The 21,937-nt window shown below is 41.8% G+C and overlaps 2 protein-coding genes across 4 annotated transcripts; one reads left to right on the plus strand and one right to left on the minus strand.

Moving 5' to 3' along the window:
* Positions 1 to 1,215: 1,215 nt before the first annotated feature.
* On the plus strand, positions 1,216 to 7,788 carry LOC120672493 (dymeclin-like). 2 transcript variants are annotated; one of them, XM_039952917.1, is made up of 18 exons: positions 1,216 to 1,599; positions 2,521 to 2,760; positions 2,903 to 2,966; positions 3,054 to 3,183; positions 3,287 to 3,428; positions 3,727 to 3,981; positions 4,061 to 4,145; positions 4,556 to 4,658; positions 5,037 to 5,162; positions 5,238 to 5,351; positions 5,524 to 5,642; positions 5,744 to 5,831; positions 5,938 to 6,030; positions 6,102 to 6,191; positions 6,282 to 6,401; positions 6,493 to 6,584; positions 7,185 to 7,239; positions 7,450 to 7,788. In XM_039952917.1, exons 1-18 carry the CDS (start codon positions 1,401 to 1,403, stop codon positions 7,477 to 7,479), a joined length of 2,145 nt encoding a protein of 714 aa, XP_039808851.1. In that variant the 5' UTR covers positions 1,216 to 1,400; the 3' UTR covers positions 7,480 to 7,788. The 2 variants fall into 2 exon arrangements, 1 of the variants encoding a protein (XP_039808851.1); XR_005674143.1 differs by having other exon boundaries at positions 1,247 to 1,599; positions 6,493 to 6,753; positions 7,450 to 7,776.
* Positions 7,789 to 8,018: 230 nt separating this feature from the next.
* On the minus strand, positions 8,019 to 13,605 carry LOC120672494. Of its 2 annotated transcripts, none has more exons than XR_005674144.1 (15): positions 13,402 to 13,605; positions 13,234 to 13,311; positions 13,070 to 13,156; positions 12,808 to 12,975; positions 12,539 to 12,607; positions 12,306 to 12,432; positions 11,787 to 11,859; positions 11,563 to 11,679; positions 11,085 to 11,204; positions 10,379 to 10,397; positions 10,000 to 10,078; positions 9,020 to 9,303; positions 8,799 to 8,909; positions 8,619 to 8,712; positions 8,019 to 8,357 (listed from the first exon to the last, which is right to left on the minus strand). XR_005674144.1 is itself a non-coding variant. In XM_039952918.1 (15 exons), the coding sequence occupies exons 1-15, from the start codon at positions 13,543 to 13,545 to the stop codon at positions 8,301 to 8,303; spliced, it is 1,632 nt and encodes a 543-aa protein (XP_039808852.1). In that variant the 5' UTR covers positions 13,546 to 13,604; the 3' UTR covers positions 8,019 to 8,300. The 2 variants fall into 2 exon arrangements, 1 of the variants encoding a protein (XP_039808852.1); XM_039952918.1 differs by having other exon boundaries at positions 8,794 to 8,909; positions 13,402 to 13,604.
* Between the last annotated feature and the right edge of the window lie 8,332 nt (positions 13,606 to 21,937).

The following is a 21,937-nucleotide window of genomic DNA, read 5'->3' on the forward strand; positions in this document are numbered from 1 at the left end:
CATCTAGATCCCGTGGCTCTGTGGCGCGGCTCCCCTTCCTCCTTTTCCTTTGCTCCATGCGGCCTGAGAGGGAGCGCGCGGCGGGGCCGGCAGCGGGAGGCGCGGTGTGGCCGGCGCGAGTCAGCGGGGAAGGCCGGCGTTCGCTCCAGCGCCGGCCCCGGCGAGATCCATTTTTTCTTTTTTTATGCAAATTTTTTTATAAACTGTTTCTGCCAACTTTTTTTTAGAAATTTTTTCCTTCAAATTTGTTTTTCAATTTTATTTTTCAAATATTTTTCTTGAAATTCCCGTCATTTTTTCCCATTTTAACTTTTTTAATTTTTCTCTTGAAAATTTTTCTATCTCTCCTAATTTTTTCTAAATTTCTTTTTTTATCAGAAAACGACAAAACTATTATAAATGAAAAAAAACTCCACAGTCAGAAGATCGACCGTAGAGTCTCCCTACGGTCGACCCTAAACTAGGGTGCCCCCCGTGCACCCCACAAATCTTGATTGGATGGAGGGTGGCCTCAACTCGAACTCAACAATGTAGTTGGAAATTACGATGCATGTTTCACGAACAATTCAAATGTGACTCAAGGAATGTACTGCAATACTCTGATCCCCCAGTCCCCCACCCATCAAACATCATGTCAATCGAGGTGACAAGTATTCAATTCATTTTGTCAATTTAAGTACTCCAGCTTGTTAAATTTGGCATCAAGAGTTTTCAAAAAAGAAAATGGCATCAAGAAATGCCCTATCTTTTGTAGTTTCGTCCAGTTTGGTAACTGGCAGTTTTCCACGAAACCCAGCTTCTGCAAAGAAACAAAAGACCCAAACAGAGGCAAGGAAGTCAAACCCGCGGGGTCGCTGGGCCAGAAAACCGGTGGAGGGCGCCCAAACCTCGAACCCAGCAAAGTGCCAGTGTGCCACACGGCCATCCACATGACCACATCACGCACCCCCACGGCCCCACGCCCTGACTCCAATGAATGCGAGTCGCCCACCCCACCCCCCGTCGCGAATCCGATTGCTCCGCCACCAAACCACCTCCACCGACGGCAGGCCGCCCCGCAACAACGACACCTCCCCTCTCGCCCCCACGGAAAAGACCCTCTCGCCCCCGGGATCCCCTTCCGCTTCCGGGGAAGAGAACCGGGGCTAGTCTGGCCATTTCCTAATCCGATCAAAACCTCCCCAAACCCAACGCGCACCGGCTAGTCGCTGCGCTCGCACCCGACCTCCTCGCCTCCTCCTTCCGCCCGAAGTCTCCACGCTCCCTTTCCTCCGTTTAAAACCTTCGCTTCGTCTCGACTCCACTCGCGGCCGGCCATTCCCCCCCTCGCTCGCCCAATCCTCGCGCGCGTCAAAACCTAGGGCCCCGCGCGTCCTTTTTCCGGGCGGGCTCCAGATCCAATGGGCGCGGCGCCGTCGACGCCGAGGCTGGGTGCGGCGGGCGCGCCGCCGTCGCCCGGCGCGGCGGAGCAGATGTTCGCGGCGCTGGTCGGCGACAAGGCCTACCCGATCTCCTCCGAGTTCTGGAAGCAGCTGCTCGAGCTGCCCCTCACCCTGCAGTGGCCGCGCGACCGCGTGCTGCAGGCGTGCCACGCCTTCGGTGAGTGTCGCGCGCCCCCCCCTCTCTCTCGAGATCCGCGCACTCCCTGCGACCTTGGGACTATGCTGACCGCTTGCTGTGCTGCCGCGCGCGGTGAATTTTTTTCTCTCTCCCTCGTCTCTGCGGGTTGTGAACCGTGGGGGCAATGCGGATCATCTTTGTACAGGCTTGTTGGCTTGTAGTGCGATTGGTTCACGCCTTTGAGGTGAATCACTAGTGGTGTTAACGGCATCGTTGCTACGCTGATCACGTCTTTTGGGGGAGGCTTTAGGTGTTGGTTCCTTCGGATTGCAAGTTTTCATCATGTTTATGATGGCGATTCTGGAGGGTTTGTTTAGTTGCCCTTCTGGTGAATTTCATGTGGCCGTGCTGGAATCTGGGGGGCATGTGTTCGATGGTCCTTGGTTCTGTTGCAATTTGCAAATTATGCCATATTGGTAATCACGTTGCTAATTTCTGTGCGTCTGCACAACCCGGGTTTGTCTTTACTTGGACTACTTCACCGAGTAAACTGTGCATCACTCCCCTTTTTCAGTAATCCAAATGCTTATGTGGAAGCAAAGTGATGATTTGACTGGCTGAAAGTGTGAATGCATTAGGTGCTAGCTCCAATTTGAACATTTTATGGACATGTTGTGATTTATTGTTAATTGATCGATTAGTTTCGGGGAGTTCATGGCATCAAAAGCTCATGGAATGGACCACCTGGGACCAGCATTTGTGCTTTATGTTCTCAGTAATTAGTGACCTTGTCTATGTGCTGATGCAACAGACTCATTGGTACCCATTGGTGATATTGTTTCAAACTCCCACTTTATGCTCTGCATACTTTTGGCTGCTTTTACTCTTTTACATGATTGGTTTCTCGAATTTAACTCACAAATATCTATGCTTACGAGTTTCAGTTATGTGCATTTGCAGCCCAGAACAACTACCAAACCAAGCATCTTGCAAAAATTTTGATCCATTTGGTTTGGTGTTTGCAAGAGTGTACCTCAACAACTTCTGTATCTTCTGTCGCATACCGAAGGGCTATCAATGCTGCATATATCTCATCCATATTTCTCAAATTCATCATTGAAAATGCAAAAACTGATAATTGGCAAGAGCTATGCCTTGACATTGACAAGAGTGAGAAGGGGATGGAAAAATTTCCTGCAGGTAATTGATTATTCACATCCAGTCTAGTATGTTGCAAAGGATGCTTATTGTGCAAGCCGATATATGCAAATTATTTATTATTATAAATAAGTGACTTTAGCTGGAATTCTGATGATCTTTGATGTTACATTGATCCATGAAGAAATCACTGTGGAGTATTTTCTGATGAGAGGCGTCCTGAACTATATTGGTAGTGTAGATGTAAGGTATCTCATTCATCACTTCTATATATAGTGTTTTCCATTTTAATGTATGATTATAATTTGATCTAACTGTTTTTTTCCTGTATTAAGCCTGGAATCATGCTACCTACATCATGAACTTTTGAACTTGATGTTAGTTCTTATGTCAACTCAGTTATGTTCTGGACCATCCCCAGAACCAAAAGATGTGCATCCTTTCATTGATGCAGCTATGCTTCAGGTAATACTGAAACTAGGTGGTGCATCATATATGCTGATTTATTTCCAGTTATTCTTGAGATAAAATTTGGAGTGTATCTCCATGTGCCTTTTTTCTTCTGCAGGACAGCTCCATAGTAGTCTCAGTGGTGCGAAAGTTGTTGCTCAATTTTGTAACACGGCCAAAGTTTCCTCAAAATGGTTCACACCCTGTTTTTTCTGATGATGGTAGGCCTGGTGTTCTGCAGCGAGTTGGGTCAGCAGCTGGTAAAGTGGACTCCTTTCTTCAGCTAATTGTTAATAAGAATAAGAGTTATTACTACATTATATTTATGACGTGCGTCAATGCCCTAAGTAGTATGTCACCTTCTAAGTTCAGCTTAACTAAAGATGTTTCGAATATATCACTTGCCTTGTATTTTCATATTTCTCATGAGAATTTTAATTGATATTCCTCTTATGCTGTCCAACCCTTGTTTCTAACTTGCAACAGTATGCTAGTTAAGAATTATAGCTCCCAGTCTCAGCAAAGGTGTCTGAATTACTCTCTTATTTGATTCTGCAGCAAATTTTGTCTTACTGCCATATTATACGTTCAACTACCTTGGTAGCTCCAATCCTGAGGGTGCAACAAGTCAGTTGGCAGATAACAGTTTACTTGTCCTGCTTGTTATGATCCACTTCCGCAAGTGCATTTCAACTAATGAGTCCATTCCCAGCAACAATACATACATGGGTTCAGATACCAATGACAAGGAAGCTCAGGTTTTTCATGAAAATCCTTATTGCAAAGCATTAAACAATGCTAAGGACATTCAATGTAAGACACACTGTTACTACAGAGAAACTGTGGCACTGATATAGATCTGCAATAGTTACACTAATGAATTATGTTGTAGATGATCATGCTGATGTTGAAGGAAATGCTCAAGATGGGCCTGTTGTCAGGTTGTCTTTTGCATCGTTGTTTGACTCTCTTGGAAGGTAAGTTACTCCTCATCTGCTCATGTGTAGGGACATTGTTCATGTCTTAATATTAGCTGCATGCCAAATATTGCGTGCCATTCTAAAAAATATGGCAGTGATCCATTTTAACTTGGAAATGAGAACACAGAAATAGTTTTGGTCACTTTTGGATTATAGAAAAATATTCATCTCCTGACACAATTCTGTCAGAACTTTAAAGGTTAAATGAATCTGCAGTTCTCTATGGTTGTCCCAGTTGTCCCACTAATGTATTGCATAAATATTTACATTTTTCAGAGCTCAATGTGGTCTATCATATTTTTGATCAATCATAATGTCTGTTAATCATATTCCAGCATGCACACTTAATTTATTACTAGAAAGAGCTTCTTGCAGTGCACTTCATTAGTTTCCCTATATCCCTACAGATGCTTAAACGATGAGAGCTCGGTTCTGTTGCTCTATTCTTTAGTCCATGGGAACTGTGACTTTCAGGAATATGTCCTTGTTCGAACAGACTTGGATACTTTGGTATGTCTTGTTAGCTTCATTTCTAAATTATTATTGCTTGATTAAATGGGTATTTATGGGAGATTGGGTTATGCTTTGGACTAATGCAATAACTGCAATGTTGAAATAGCTTTCTTTCCAATGAGAGTATATTATCATTTATTACGATTTTGATTAGTATCATATGCACATTGGCCTTATTTTTTTAGTTCATCTCTTTGCCTTCATGAACTGGTTTATTTAGTTTGTTGGTAATAAAGATATTTTATTTTGTGAATCAGATGCGTTCATCTATGAGCTAGATCAGTTAGCATAAAAAGCTTGAAAGCTGTTATTTTAATCTAATTACATAGCAACCTCTTGATGCATGCTAATTTCTTTTGTCAATTATTTTAACAGCTCATGCCTATCTTGGAAATGCTCTACAATGCATCAAGGAAGACTTCAAATCAGATTTACATGCTGTTGATCATTCTCCTAATCCTCAGTCAAGATTCAACCTTCAATGCTAGTGTGCATAAATTGGTAAACAAGCTATTTAACTTCTAATTTGTTTATTGCATATTGCAAAATTATTAATGATCTAACGTGCAACTCCAGGTGCTTCCTGCTGTTCCTTGGTACCATGAGCGCCTTATGCATCAAACATCTTTGGGATCTTTGATGGTTGTAATACTAATCCGGACCATCAAGTACAACCTCTCTAAGCTAAGAGTAGGTATCAGAATCTTTGGTGTTCTGTACTAGAAAGTTGAAGCGTTCTTGATTTGCCATTTTTGAAGTTGTCTTTTGAATTTTCCTGCTATTTGATGCTACAGTTTGTACTTTGTCCTAAAACTATTTCTAGTATGTAACTGTTCGGTGATAAGCTTATCCACACATGCAGGATGTCTACCTTCACACAAACTGTCTTGCGATATTAGCAAATATGGCTCCTCATGTGCATAGGCTGAGTGCCTATGCATCACAAAGGCTGGTTAGCCTCTTCGACATGCTTTCTCGCAAGTGCGCTATCTCTTTCTCTCTTTCCCCAGATTTATTTACTTGAATGATAACTTCAAGTTGCACCTAAAGTAAACTTTGTTTGCTTGTGTACAATGTACTAGGTATGCCAAACTAGCTGAGTTAAAAAATGACAAGTCCCACAAAGTTATATCCGATCAGATGGAAGCAGACAACATCGCAGATGATATGGTAGTCTAAATTTATTTTGCACTGTAATGTACTAATGTCATTGGCATGACGGCATCCTTGCTTAGGTTTCTCTTCTTTTTTTTTCTAAATAATGATTTTTTTGCAGTCTACAGAGCTTCACATATATACAGATTTCTTAAGAATTGTTCTGGAAATCATTAATGCAATCCTTACGTATGCATTGCCCCGAAATCCTGAGGTATGTGCTGGCCAGCAATTCTGTTACTTACAGGAAGAATATAACTGCTTCTAACATTTTTTTTTCTACAGGTTGTGTATGCTGTATTGCATCGTCAGGAGGTTTTTGAGCCATTTAAGGACCATCCACGTTTCAATGAACTTCTTGAGAACATATACACTGTATGTGTTACTGTTTATCTATCATGAAGTTTAAGAAGTACAAATAAATGTGTTTTGCAGATTAATCACATTTCATGCTGTATCTCGTAGGTATTGGATTTCTTTAATAGCCGAATGGACATGCAACAATTAGATGGGGAATGGTCTGTGGATAAGGTGCTTGAAGTCATCAACAAAAACTGCCGATCATGGCGTGGAGAAGGGATGAAGGTAATCTTTTCGTCTTTTCTGTTTTGCTCTAAATTCATGTATGATCTTCTGGTAACAAGATTGACTGACAACATATAATGACTTATTTCAGATGTTTACCCAGTTAAGGTTTACATATGAGCAAGAAAGCCACCCTGAGGAATTCTTTATCCCATATGCATGGCGCCTTGTCCTGTCACGGGGGTAATCATTTGTTGTTCGATATATGATTCACAATTTTCAGATAGATCTTTAGCAACATGCAAGTATTATAAATAGCAAGTCTTAGGCATGCCGTAATTGGTACCAGAGAGATGCCTTCAACCAATGCAGAAAATATCTTGATTTTTATCATGTCATCTTGGTTCAAAAGGTACTCGTAAACTTTCACATGCAAGTCAGATGAAATGTTGAAATTTCGTAGTCTTTGGTGGCCACTAGGGCCCTGTTTAGTTTCCAACTTTTTTTCCCTACAGTACCCATCACATCGAATCTTCGGACATATACATGGAGCATTAAATACAGTTGAAAAAAATAACTAATTACACAGTTCAACTGATTGGCACGAGACGAATATTTTAATAACTAACTAAAACATTTTCGCGATGGGTACTAATTAGTCTATGATTGGACATTAATTACTAAATAACAACAAAAGTGCTACAGTACCCAGAATAGTCAGTTGTGGAGACATTTCCTTTTTTGATTATAGAGTGGTATCTTAGTTCATTCTTGCATGTCAGGGCTCTACATTTTCAACTTCAACTTACTGGTTTGTCTAACTGTTTTGTGTATTGAAAACAGATTCTCTTTCAATCCTGGCGCCATAAATCTGTTCCCTGTGGAGATTCACCTTGATGTAAGTTACAATCTTCTCAACTGAGTTGATGCTGCTATTATTAATAGATACTATCTCTGTTCTTAAATTTGTTTGCCTGAAATGGCATATATTTAAGAATAGGAATATTTGAGTCAGTAGATTTATTGCTGAGTAATAATTATGTGCACTGCAAGTGCCACTTCATTCGCATTGTAACATTTTTTTTGTGGCAAAATGATTTACTCCCAGGATGCACCATCCAGTGAACAAAAGGTTTAGGAAGAATGATCTTTTTGTTCCATCGCAGCAAAGAGCTCGTTGTAAATAGGCGGCATACAAACTGTACTCATTCTTTTGTATTAATATTTCTGTTGTTTTCATAATTGCGTGTATGATGGAAGGGATGGAGAGGGATTGCGGAAGGGGTTAGATATTTTATTAGTAGGGGATAGATGACTATGTAGCGTATATACACAATTTGTTCATAAGTTAATGTTGTATTGTACTTTTAGCTGAAAGGCCTTGTAACTACCCCGGCCCCACTCTTGCATTGTAAACTCTGCAACCTAACCTACCTGTCTTGTGCTGTACTATAAGTGCTGCATCTGCACTTCGATTTCACTGGTCTGATACCCTTCGTTATTCGGTTGCAACGGACCATCGCAAGTCGAATTTTGCTTTCAGTAGTACCTTTTTAGGTCGACATGGGTAGCATCATTAGCATTCATTAAAAAATATCAGGGTTGTTTGATTCGAAGAAAGGGTGATCTATCACTCTTGCTCTTGGGTTGTTCCAGGTCCACCTGCCGTACCCGACCTTGACAAGCAAATGACTAGTACTCATGATGGTTTTTGTGATTTTCTCAAACAAAAGTTTGTTTTGAAGAAAAGAGCGCAACAAATGAGGACGAAACAAAAGCCTTCAAATAACTCGCCCGTGCTGTCGAAAAGTTCATACTAAACCTAAAAACACACCTAGCTGGTGAGACGCTCGAACATCCACATCTCCTGGACCTTCCCCCTCACCAGTATGCTAAGTTCCGAAAAATAGTGTGGCCATCCGTTCACGTTTCGATTAAACAAACAGCCACAAGGACACATTAGGTAGGTCGGTCTACATGCACCCTGAGATACTTGTCTAGGACATTCTGGAATACCTGCGTCAGAAAAAAAATATCGTCAAACATGTTGGGTTGGTTTCATAATGAGAAATCTGCCGAAGACATTCATTCGAGATTATTTCCATGGTAGCAAGCACGGCTTACTAGTTTGCTTCAAAACTTCCATGATAGGTCGGAAGCACGGATATTTAAGCTAGTAATATTAACTGTTGGTAATATTAAAAGTAAGCACGGATATTTCAGTGAACAATTAGAGATTGTAGCTTCATGATATATATTTTATGAATGCAGAAGTACCTGAAAAGAAAATGATTCCTTTCCATTGAGAAGCACATCCATTGCAGCATACTGATCCTCAAACACGCTATAGAATGTCTTGTAAAACTCAGCCCTGCATCGTGCCATTCAACAGTTTAGATGTTAACATGTGGTCTGTGTCCGCCTTACAAAAATGACAATAGAGAGTACTGACTGTTCCTCTTTTGTGGTTAGTTGATCGATCTCATCAAACTTCCTAGTCAGTATCTCTGCTCCTACTGGCCTGAGCATGTTGAGGACTAAAGTTTCTAATGTCCTTGGGAAAGTACGCTGAAAATCATAGAAGTTTAAGAGGGCTCAGCTTAACAACAAAAAAGTGTTGCCTCGCATATTGAATTTGGAAAGATAACAGAAATGAAACAGAAACTGATTGTGCATACCACCATTGCAAGCATCATACTCCGAAATTCAAGTGGTTCAACTGGCAAAATGGTTTTCGCAACAGGATCCTTGTCCAAGAGGGACGAATCATCTGGAGCAGCAATCTTAGTTTCGTCTCTTCGGTTGGAAGATGTACCCTCAGATGTGGGTTCTGGTCTGTCATTTTGGTTAACCACTTCATCACTGTCGTGGACCAGTGAGACGAGTTCATAAAGTGCTTGGAGAGTGGAGGGTTCCAGAGTTTGCAGTGGTGAATCCTTTTGCAAATTGAATAGCTGGAAACCTGTTAAATGATGTAAACAAATTCTTGTTTTTGTGTTGGAATCACAACAAAATCATATCAAAAGAAATTGAATAAAAACAAATATAAAGAAGGTAGCCGTTGATTCAATTCTATCTTTACTTTCTCAGAGAGTGAGTTGGTGGTGGTGATGGTTGGTTCTACACCTAGGGGACTTAGGATTTTCTGCGCACTGAACTATGTATATGTGTTGTGTTAGTTGTGGAGTATATCCTCTGCAGATAGTTGTTCTCATAAGGTTTCCACATGTATTAATGATTAGTTACTAGTTAGAAAATTCTAAATTTGTGAGCGATGGCTCTATGGTCAATTTTATCCTTTGGTTTATTTTATTGGAGATATGTTGCAACATGTAGGCACACGCAGTGTTCTAAAAAACGTTTTTAAACGTCGTTTAATCTTGATTAAACGCTGAACGGTGGCCAAGCGTTGCGTTTAATCACAGTGTCGTTTAATCACAACACACGTTTAATCATGTTCAATCTACGTTTAATCACAAAAAACTCTAAACCATAGGCAAGCGTTCGCCTAGCGTCTAGCGTTTTTTAGAACCTTGGGCACACGGCTAGTAAATGAAAAGAAAATTGCGGAAGAAACAAAGCTACGCTGACGTGTGACATCAAATCATAGGGTGGAATCTTAAGACGCCTCAGGTGGCATAAAGTACTGACTACTGACCTGTCAATGCTTTGTTCATAGGCTGAATATTTGTGCAATCTCCCAAACGACAAAAAGGGTTTCTTTGCACCATTATGTTCTGTCTCATGAGAAATGAAAAAGGTAACACAGATTATTCATTCAAAGAAATGTGAAACCTATTCACTTGTAGGAAATAGGAGTGAAGAACCAAATATATAAGAGAAAAAGTATTGCAAAGTGCATATGTCTTGTACTGCAAGCAAAATAGATGAATCATTGAGAGTTTAAAGGGTCAGATCAGGACAAGGAGTGAAGTAAACAAGGTGACTAGAAATCAGCAGCACACTCCTATGGTTGAAAAATAAGAGCCTGCCTTTTCTTATTCTATAACTACAACAGAAGAGGGTAATGGGCATACCATCTCTTTATCCACCAATCTTCACTAGAAATCATTTGTAGAGGTAGAAATCCACGAGACAGAGTGGAAACAAGGGTAAAACAGTCAGATATTGGTCGAAAACAAGTATGGCAAAATAAACATTTAAAACAGAAAAAAAAAAGCTTGGTGAGGAATTGATTTCATCAATGTCCTTCAAATGTAAAGTCACATTTGTCAGCATAAAAAGTCTTATCCTCATGTGGGGCCAGCTGCCAGCACTATAGCCATATTAGTCAGCATCTGTGCAGCTGTCAGCCACCTAGGCTTATAGAAGAGCCCTTGTGATATTTTACTAAATTATTTACTCATGTGTCAAAGTTTGTTCAGTAAGAAATAAGGTTCATATAAATAATCTGAATTATATTGATAGATGGTTCCTGGGTATTCCTAAGATCTAAATTAGTAGGCATTAATTTGAATTTTCATGGGATGAAAGTTTTGAGGGAACTACTCCATGAATTGACCGACCTTTGACGGTAAGATATATCAACACATAACAAAATGATAACAAATATGTGTTTATCACTTTCTTGCTTGCTAAAGGCTAGGAGTGGCAAACGAGGTTCGCTAGGAAGTACAGAATATTCATATGCTTAGTGGCACTATGGATAACCAATCTAGGGCTAATGTATTACATGTTGAAGGAAATGTACATAACTAAAAACAGTAATGCATTATAAAATACCTGCTCAGGATTCGGCGTAGATAGTAGGCATCCATATGTTCTGACATTTGAGTCATTATTCTTGACTTCCACCAAAAGTTAATCGCTATGGTTAAATCATCACTGTCGACTTGGTGATACCTGTTACAAGAACACCCAAATTGTTGGCTGGTTGATGCAGTACTGTTCTATCAGGTATAATGACACAATAAAATAACGAAACAAAAGTTACTATGCTACAATGTGCAAACTGTCACAAATATTTACTAGAGTATCTTAGGAGGGGAAAGGTATCTCAAACCACACCATCACAGAGGATTTCAGATTAGTATTGTGAAATGCTTTTCACTTCAGACTCTACAAATGAAGATTAAAGGTGGCTTAATATCTTTTTCAAAAACCTAAGTATCCAAAACTGAGTGCCACCAGACTGAAGTTTTACAGCGAACCACATATAGACTATAGTAGTGGTAATCAATGACAGAATATAGAGGTGTACCATCCTTCTGGTATGAAAAGAACGTCGCCGCAGTTTAAGACGACTCTTTCAGAATATTCTTTCATGTATCTTGCCCTTGTATAGCTTGAATAATCTGGCTCCTCAATAATCACAGAACTGCCAAAAAGATAGTGAGATTAGAAGAGATATTTCAGACTGCCAAATTTTGAATTACTCCAAGATAGTTCAAAGAATTAAAATATTTCCTGAGTGGAGGACTTCACCTGTGGTTGGAGGCCTCACCATACACAGGCATGGGGTATAAAAATGGGGATGCAGATGGAGGCCACAAAGTTACTGTGTTAAATTTATAGGAGAAAGAAATCATTAGCCTAGATTTGTCTAGATAATCATCAAAGGGTGCTACACAAAATCAGTAAGACAAACAACTACAAAGACAAGAATCCTATACAATGGTGAAAGATCCCGAAATCAAATCTGACAAACAATAAACAGAGATATTCCATCCACGGTTGCAGCAAAAGGAGATTCCATGATGTCCCAAAATTGACACATACACCAAAGCACCAGCAATGTGCAAAACTGCAAAACATGGGGGGCACTTTATACTGTGTCAAAGCATTGTCTACTCTTTGTGACACCCCTCAATGGCTATTCGAAATGATTGGATTGCACGAGAAATTTTCGCAAATAAATTAACTGTTTAGAGTTATGGTTAACAGTCCAAAATGACACCAAACAATGGCAAATTGCCTAATAGCCAAACAACATTGAATAGTTACCTTTTTTGCAACCAGCCAACACACAAAGAAGGTTATGGTGGGGGTCATAATGAGTACTTGATCTCAAGTGAGCCCCATTCATCCAAAAGTTTATTGACGAAAATGATTTTCCTCTCAGGAATATAGGCTGTAGCAATAAAGAAAAACAAATTGAAAGAACAATCAAACTTCAATGTGCAACTTCAAAGCCATGAGAGTAGACTATTTGGCCAAAAAGCAACATTAGTATATACCTCCTGAATGTCCTCTTTCAAAACTTCTAACAAGCATCTCTCTTTGTTTTCAGCATTCATAATAGATACCTGCTAAAGGTAAATAATTTTTTCTTAAAAAAAGGAACCAGGCAAGACCGCAGGACAGCAGGAGAGCTCTACTACAACACCAGGATGACCCCGTTGCCGCATTGCAGAGAGCATCCTCCACAACTCCGCACCACATTATTAGATCTATTTCCTAAAAACATAATCCGTTCATATGGTAAAGGCTTATTAAGTGTGCTTGCCTGTGCAAGATATACTTGTTCTGAGTTCTCCGAGTTGCTCGCACACATCTCCCTCGAGCAAGTAGGCTCCTCAAGAATTCCCTGGTCTATGAATGGACCACTAGCCCCATTTATCCGTCTCAGGTAAGACTTGCACGAGTGAACGAACGTTGAGAATGGAACAGACACCTGAATGGATGAAGAGGTAACATTAGCGTCTCAATTCCATCTGTCCATAGCTGATTTTACAACTTGCAAGTAGCAATTCAGAGCAAAAACCAGCCCTCTCATGGCTTCTGAGATCTCCATAGAACACATGCCCAGTGTCCGACATCATAGCTTCCACATCGACATCGCGTCCCACTTTTTCCTAGAGAACAATTAGACGAAGAACTGATTATTGTAGCGAAAATGCGTAAAAGAACAAGAGTGAGGAGTGATGGAAACCAGAAGGTAGTCGAGGCCGCCATGGAGAGGATCCCACCGGGTGGAGGCCGCCCATCCCTTGGCCACGCCGCGGAACACCTGACGACGCGATTTTCCCCACGCGGGAACATGTCAAGACCTGATGGCAGCAGAGGATAGCTTTGGGAAGACGAGAGGTACAAGGATTACCGCGGGGACGTTCTTCGGCTCCACTTCGCTCCCAAACACGTCTGCGGACGGCGGAGACGCGAAGCGGGCGGCGCGGAGGCCGGTGTCCAGCCGCGAGCCCACGAACTCCCCCTCTTCCGCAGCCTCTTGCATCCCTGCGCCCATCGCCGCTGCGGAGCACGGATCAGTCCCGGGGTCTCCGAACTCCGAAGTCTAGAATAGAGCTGAAATAGAAAAATGAGAAAAACAAGGCGACATGGGCTGAGCTCGGCGCAATCTGGACCCCAAGCAGGCCTGGGTAGCAAAACTCGAATTCGGCCCGATTTTCTTGAGTTGTTTCGTGTGGTCCAAGAAGAAGGGCCGACTGCTAGTGCTAGCTCATTAAGAAAGTTTGAGGCCGGCCCGAGGGCTTGGACAGGGCGACTTGCGAGACAATGATGACGAAGCTAAACTGTGTACTACTACGTAATCTCAAAAAAAAAAACTGTGTACTACTACGTGACAAGGACTCAAGGAGTCATAAGGACTGATGAAGCTTGTAAGTTGTAGAGTTGTGTACGTACTGACACTCTGGCAGTCTAGCGTTTTATGCAGGGCTAAAAAACGGCTCGAAGCGTTAAAGGGATTGTTTTGGAGTGGCTCCACGCAAGTAACTTTCATTGTGATATTTTGTGCCTCCAACCGGCTCCTTCTATTAAGAGCATCTCCAAAAGACTAGCTATAAATTTAGCTAAAAGTAGAGAGTTGGAGGCTATATAAAAAATACAAAACTTCCAAATTCAAGACTAAACCAACAACCTCTCTAAATTGGAGTCTGCATATATTATTTTGTTGGTGGGCCTCACACGTCAGTGTTATAGTTATCCTCTTCCTCCCATCTCTGGGAGCTGGTGTCCGTCCGCCGCTCGTTCCCCGCCATTCGCGCCGCGCCTTCCCTTCCCCGCCGTCCGCATGCCCATCACCATCGGCCGTTCACCCTACCTACACCGAACAGCGGAGCTCTGCGCCGCGCCCCCCTGCCGCCCGCGCACGGCAGAGGCCAAGCGCCGTCCCGCCATCACCCTCCTCCGCGCTAGCCTCCGGCCGCCGCGCTCACCAGTCTTGGCGAGGGCAACGAGGGGCCGCGGCCGCCGCTCACTCTCCGGCGCATCAGTGCGTCAGAGCGGGATTTCGAGCTCCGTCCTGCGCGCACCGGAGTGGAGGCTGGAGCAGGGGTGCGGGGACCAGGTGGGGGGGGGGGGGGGGGGGGGGGGGGGCGCGGAGATAGCGAGTTCCGAGCGCTCGGCGAAAGAAGCTAGCGGAGGGAAGGAAATGACGAATGGGATAGCGAGAGAAGAAGAAAGAGAGTGTGTTGGATTGAGTTTTTTGTCACTACAAAGTGCATTTATCTAGTCTCGTGGAGATGCTCTCAAAATAGAATGAAACTGTTTTGCTAAATATTTTTCAAAATAACTTTAGTGCTATCAGAGAAACCGCTCCATCACCAAAGAAGCCGGAGCTATAGCTGCTTTTCAACGAGCTGTAGGCTTGCCAAACAGACTCTTAGTCAGAGTAATAAATCAATCAGAATCACAATCAGAATCCGGATAAATCAATTAGAATCCCAATTGGATTTCGAATGATCACAACACGTGTTATACACCGAGTGAATGAATATAAAGCTGTTGATATTATGCAGATCTTTTATATTATCTGTAGCAACGCACAGGTATTATGTTAGTAATATGAAAAAAAGAGTAGAATGTCGCAGCATGAATCATCCGTTTTCCCGATAGCAGTGCATGCCATGCCTTTTTTTTAAAAGTTAGCCATGCCTTTATTTTTGTTGCATAAAGAACAGCATGCATGTACTACAATACACATTTCTTTAATAGGTTAAATTCATACTTAACTGTAATGAGTACAAGTTTTACAGAGAGAGAAGCGAGTTGACTGTGGTGATTTCGTCAATCTCAATGATTTACTAGTTCAGTCTTCGAAGATGCTCATAGTAGTAGAGTTTGTGTACGTGTATTCATAGCATGTGAGTATACATGTATTGTGAGTATCTGAGTTGTACTATATAATCGTAAAAAAAAGTTTTATATAGAGAGATCCAACCACAACCATTTATCTTCTTCTCTTCTGGTGCTCATGAGAGTATATAAGTGACGATAAATCGTTACGATGAAAGCGAAAGTGTCATAGAAATAGTTCTCGTTCTATAACGGTTCAAGACGTTTCATCAATCACAGGTGCAATGGAATAAAACCAGTGTGCCGGAGCCTGGAAGCGAGCCTCCATAAGATGCTATGCTAACGAGGGCAACCTTGGATTACAACAAGCTCCCGTTTGAAATCTTAGAATTGAATTTTATTCTAATAATCATAATTTAGACAGAAATCTATTAAACTAATATGATTATATATGGAATATATTTATATACTATTGTTGGCCATATGAACAAAATACTTATTATGTACTATATTTTTACTATATAGAAGTGAACCAAAGAGCGTGCTATAAGTTATGGAATAGAAATATAGCTTAGTATATAAAATATATTTCCATCTCCTATCATGTGAATTTAGGATCGAATTATATCTAAACTTTGGAAATTTGTTGAGAAGTGGTGAGATATCAAATTCTAAGCCAAAGTAGCTTAGTTTATTAAGTATATTTCAATTCCTCCAAAATGAGAGGATCGTCCATACGGCCCCCAATGGAACACTTTAGAACCACAATTTGTGCATTTGTACATTGAAAGCCAATCAACGGTCACTTGTCCTCTAACAGTGGCCAAGGAAAAGAGATCCGCCAACCTCGAGCTTATAGTGTCAATAGCGAAAACCCAGATGTAAAGACTAAAGACCGAAACAATTGGCACAAAAATTTTTGGATCCTGGTACACTACTGGAAAACGGTACTTTGTTGTGTGTCCACATATTTGTCGTGTGCTGGTACTTTGCCGGATACTGGTAGCGAATTGCCCGTGAATGAAATGACTAGTTATATATTAATCATTGCCAGAGATGAATACTAAAACTAACAAACATTTATTGGAGAAGATCAAAGCACATAAATCAAATTTAATGTTAGCTAGCCGCATGCTCTACATGTTAAGATCTCATAATTTTTATATTTGATGATGTGAAACTAAAAGCGAGTATTATCTAGCGAGAACAAAATTTTTTTTTAAAAAAAAGAATCTCAAGTTCACAACACATACAAGAGATGCGAACATATATCAGATCGATAAGTAAAGCCCAATGGATATATTGGTTGGATTCAGCAAGAAGTAATCTTAAAAGAAAAATTCAGCAAGAAGAATAAACAGAATAGGCTAAATAATTTCAAGGCTATAATTCCTTCATACCTGTCGGACAAAAGAAAAATTCTTCCTCCATTCCCTATTATGATCTACTTAATATATTGTTGAAGTATTCAAATAAACATTATGGTTTCTGAACCCAAAAAGAAAAGATCATAGATCAATGATTCTTCTATCTGATCCATAAGATTTACTTCCCCCACCCTAAATTATTAGCTGTTTTGGCTTTTTTACATACATAAATTTTATTATGTATCTAGACATAACGCGTATCTAGCTAGGTGCATAGCAAAGACCATATATCTAGAAATGTTAAGACGACTAATAATTTGGGGCGGATAGAGCAATATGTATGTGTGTATGTGTTACTTCTTATAAAGATTTCTACATACATGTCTGCAATTAAATTCCTTGATTTCTTGATGGAAATTAAAGGGGCAAAACAGAAGAGTATGCAAATCACAAAGAACTCAGATCTAACATTGAATGATGAAGATGCATACATGATAACTACAGATCGATCGAGAAACAAAAGAAAAGAGGTGCACTGACTAAGAAAGAAAAAGGGTAGCAAAAGAAACAGTCCGAATTCAGAAGCAAACCAGGAGAAGAAATGATCTGACTATACGCTGACAAAAAAAATCTGCAGAAATCTGTCGCCCTCCTAAAATTCCTAGCTAGGGCAACACACATGTACATCTGATGTACGGGTTAGAGTCGTGAGGACGGTAATTAAGAGCAACATATACCGTGGAAACAACCACATCGATGACCCAAATGACTCACCTGACAGCAATATATATCCAGCTAGCTTAGCTAGCATCTCTTCTGCTTATTAGTGTGATATTATTTCACCTCAGAGATTTTCGCTCGCTATGGATTTTTCATGCGCGCGAGCCGTATTCATCTGATCTAGCTTAAATAGGCTAGTAGAAAGGGTGCGCCTAATTTTTTTTTCTGTGCTCCAATGAGCAGGTGAAACTGCGCAGCAAGATCTGAGTCGTCTAGGCATCATCCAAATTAAAGTTGCCAGACCTTCATCACCAGAAGAAGGAATAGGAACTTAAGTAGAAGAAGAAAGATCAGATCATGCTGGCAGCTTCAGCTGCTTAATGTGCACACATATACCACTCACATCCATCTACATGATGATGTATATGTTAGCTGCGATATCACAGGGCAGTATTGGGTGAGGGGGGTTGGGGAGGGTAGGTTAGGGCACACAGGAGCTCCTCCTCATATATAGAGGGCATAGCAGAACGAAGGTGAAGCAATAAGGCATCTCAGTTAATGTTAAACAGCAGAGGTTAAAGTTCAGAACGGGAGGAGCTGAATTTTTGCTACATTTTAAATGTCGAAAGGGTAGCTAGCTTAGCTATAGCTACACGGGCTACGGACTATACGGTGGTCCTATATTGGAGCGAGCATACAGAGGAATATGTGGAAGAACCGATGTTGTTGCCTTGCATGCGATGCTGATGCTCACAGCACCATGAGCATAGCATAGCCTGTGTAGCTAGCTAGGGTTTGCACAATTGTATATCTGTATGTACTTGGACACTTTTTGTGCTGGGATTAGCCGAGGCGTGCAAACGCAAACAAGGCCAAGCTGGCCGTTGCAGCAACGGTACGGCGACCTAAGCTGCTATTGCACGGGACCATCGCCGGATGATGGTCCCATGCTGTGAGCCGAGAGCGAGCCAAGTTTCAGGCGTGTATGGAGCTGATTTGCACGCTAGCTCTTCTGACGACGATGCACAATTAGTGTGGTACAGCACGTAGGTACGCAGCACAACACAGGGTGTAAGGAGAAGATGACCCCGTTAAGTCATAGTTCTTTGTGATTTTAGTGATTGTATGACAAAATGATCATGGGACTAACAAGTGTGTCAAGTGAATGATATATCATGTCCCAAGGATGAAGTACAAAGCCCTAGCAAAACAAGAAGTGAAGAAAGAACTCAAAGAAATGTAGAATTGGATGAGTTCAACAGGATCTAGGGTGTCGGTTAAAATGACGGCATGAAAATTGCATGCGTCAATGCAATGCTGAGGCCAAGTGAAGAAGACTTAGTGCCATCGGTTAAACTGACACCAGGATTCAGAAGTGTTGATGCAATGCTTTGAAGGTCAAGCAAGAAAACCCTAATTAAGGCACCAGTTGAACCGATGCTATAGGAGAACAGGCATCGATGCAATGCTATTACGCTAAGAAGGTCAAGCAAGAGAACCCTAATAAGGCATCGGTTAAACTGAAACTAAGATTTTGAGGTGTCTATGCATTGGTTTTACCATCGTTCAGAGAGCATGTCAAGCTGTAGGAGACCAAGTTTTAAGCACATGTTGAACCGACAATGAAGAAAGAAGCATCGGTTCAATAACATCGGCACAAAAGGTGGCCTGTCAGTGCAGAGCCAGCAGCTATATGTTGCATGTATATGGTTACTAGTTGAACAGACAACCCCCATGCATAGGCGTCGATTGAACCAACACTTGTGTGTTTTCAGCTAGCCATCAGAGCAATGGCTCTATGGAGTTGGTGGGCTATATATACACCCCACCCCGGGTCATTATTTGAGGTTGCTGGCTGGAGTTCGTGTGAAGCTACCCATATACTAAAGAAGTTCTCCAAGCTATCCAAAAGCTCATTGAGCAAATTCTTAGATTTAGCACAAGCTTTGTGAGTGAAAGTGCTAGACTAGCTCAAGATTGAGTGAGTGTACAAGGTGTAGTTGCCTTGCGGTTGGTTCTAGGAGTGAACCAAGCTTGTATCTCAGTGTGTCGGCCCCTTGAAGCTTTGGAGGTGGGAGGGAGGGGAGTGGAGACCCCATCCTTTGTGGAGAAGCTCCTTAGTGGAAAGAAGGATCAAAGTGATCTGGAACTTGGCGTGAGGCTTGGTGGCCTAGCCTTAGTGGCAAGTCAAGTGTTCCCCGGAAGAGAATTGGTGACTGAGAAGTGATACTCTTAGTGAGTGATTCAACAACATGGACTAGGAGTGACTTAGTGCCTACCAATACCACAGGATACATCCTCGCGTCAAGAGTTCGCTTCCCTTCATCGCCTTCTTTACATTTCAACATTTCATACTTGCAACTTGAGTGTCTTTACATTCTTAGTGTAGTATCTTGCTAGGATTGACCATAAGTTGCAAAATTCTTTTGGGATGAGGATTTCACACTAGAAGAATCATATTTGCACATATAGATAGTATGTTTTAGCTTATATTTTGTGCAATTATAGTTGGAGCCATAGGTTAAGGTTTTAAGTTTACCTAATTCATCCCCTCCCCGCTTAGGTTACAAGCACCGATTCCCTTTCACGGGACGAGTGTGACCTGTGACTAGCTAAGAACTAGCACGGAAGGCCCGGGGCATCTGCCACAACAACTACCAGTCTCCAAGAGGAAGGAACGGAATGTCTGAGTGTTCAGAGGCGCCACGACTGATGTTCATCTTTGGTCTCACACATGATCAAATAGGACGGCTTATGCTGGACCGACGCTGATGCACGTAAATTAGGTGTCTGTTTATCATATAAATCACGTCCCAACTTGGTTGCTACATGCGTGTAATATAGCGTTTATGTGAGTGGCCGGGTGGCAAGTTAGCTCGCATTATATGACAAACTCTTATTTCTTCTTCTTAATATATAAAGATGTGCAGCTCTCTTGCGTATTGGAAACTAGCACGAACTTTATCATGGTAGGCGGCTAATAAATTGGCTAGGTTTTGATTCAGTGGGGGATTTTGGTGTGGGATAGTTCAGCAGAAAAAAAAAATCCTCTACGGTTGTCCAGTCCTACTCCGTTTGATGCATGTCAAGGCTAGCTACCTCCGTGTTTCGAATATATACTTGGCAATTACCGGATGGTACGTACCAGAGTTTTACTAGGATCGAGAAAGCTAGAGTTGTGCAGTACAGTTAAAAATTGGTCAAATGGGCCTGTATTTTACATGGATTCAGTACACGCATAGAGCACTGCAATGATAATCTTTTTACAGCGCTGAGCGGCAGCTGGTAAGGGCGCCACTTGCTAGCTCGATGGCTATCCATGCAAATTACTGGTAAAGGTTTCCACAAATAGTAGCTATAGAATCATGCAAAGACACATGATGTACAGATCCCGGATCAGATTCCACCTATGGCATGATTGGTTGTATTTCCTTTGCCAAGCTTGGAATCTTCTTGTATTTCCCTCTGTTTGTTGGTTGCCTGCTGCTGGATGCGTTTGGGGGCATGGCCACAGTACACCCACACTGATGCAAAAGCACTGTTCAAGTCTGCCTGACAAGAAACGTAGATTTCCGCCGTTCCTCCGATCCTTAGCCTTGCGAGCTAAGCGGCCAATCGAGAAGCCGCGGTCACCTTAGCACCTCGGCGGCCGGCCGGCGTGCGTCCTGACAGATCCACGCCGCCGTGCATTGCATGCGCAAAGCCATCGGAGGAGCGGAGCGCGCATCACATGCAAGCACGCGCGCATGCCGTGGTTCATGTGCGCGCATGCATGCATCTACCCGTGGTCCACCCTATTCCGAACGGCAAAACGTACACATTGGCACTACAAAATTAATGCTTTTGAGCAAATGTAATCAAAGTAGTGAATATCGCGGTGGGAAGGATACGGTTTTGCAAACAGTCGCTGACAAGTAGGTTCTCATCCAGTGGCGAAATGTGGAGAGACTACCTGTCAGTGACTGTTTACATAAGTTTGCAGTGTTGCAACGTAAACTATGATATAGTTGTAAAGAAAAAAATATTCATAAAGCGTAGTCAAACAGATCTTGCTAGCAATGTACGAGGCTCGTTGGGACCAAAACAAAAGAGAAAAAAGAAAACCCTATCTTACTTACCCGCATGGATGTGGTCTCAACCATTGGCAACATCGAGTTTCAAAGATGTTGGTGGTCTTGGTCTACCACGCGTCGCTAGTGCGCCGCATGATCTGCCAGCATACAGGCATGGGGACTGTCTGTAAACCAGTAAGTCAGTAACCAATGCCTTCCCAAGATTGCGCCCAAAAGCAATGCAACTTGATATTTGTATAATATCATTCTTGTAAAGTCAGTTATTATATATTCGCGGTTTAGCGCGTGAAGTCAAAAACGACATGGGACAAAGCTTTGATCGCATGAACATCGTGGCGTGGCAGTTGACAGTCCGATCCTCGCACTACTCTATCCATTTCAAGATATAATGCGTACTCCGATATAAAAAAAGGTAGAAATATTAACTTTTTACAAACTAGTA

The sequence above is a fragment of the Panicum virgatum genome, chromosome 5N, assembly GCF_016808335.1.
Source record: "Panicum virgatum strain AP13 chromosome 5N, P.virgatum_v5, whole genome shotgun sequence".
Classification (NCBI taxonomy): domain Eukaryota; kingdom Viridiplantae; phylum Streptophyta; class Magnoliopsida; order Poales; family Poaceae; genus Panicum; species Panicum virgatum.

Coding starts and splice junctions, on each gene's coding strand:
- LOC120672493 (XM_039952917.1), top strand. CDS start 1,401: ATGGGCGCGGCGCCGTCGACGCCGAGGCTGGGTGCGGCGGGCGCGCCG. Junction 4,146..4,555: donor TTGTTTGACTCTCTTGGAAG/GTAAGTTACTCC, acceptor ATATCCCTACAG/ATGCTTAAACGATGAGAGCT. Junction 6,192..6,281: donor TTCTTGAGAACATATACACT/GTATGTGTTACT, acceptor TGTATCTCGTAG/GTATTGGATTTCTTTAATAG.
- LOC120672494 (XM_039952918.1), bottom strand. CDS start 13,545: ATGGGCGCAGGGATGCAAGAGGCTGCGGAAGAGGGGGAGTTCGTGGGC. Junction 13,157..13,233: donor GCGGCCTCGACTACCTTCTG/GTTTCCATCACT, acceptor ATTGTTCTCTAG/GAAAAAGTGGGACGCGATGT. Junction 8,713..8,793: donor CTAACCACAAAAGAGGAACA/GTCAGTACTCTC, acceptor GGCACGATGCAG/GGCTGAGTTTTACAAGACAT.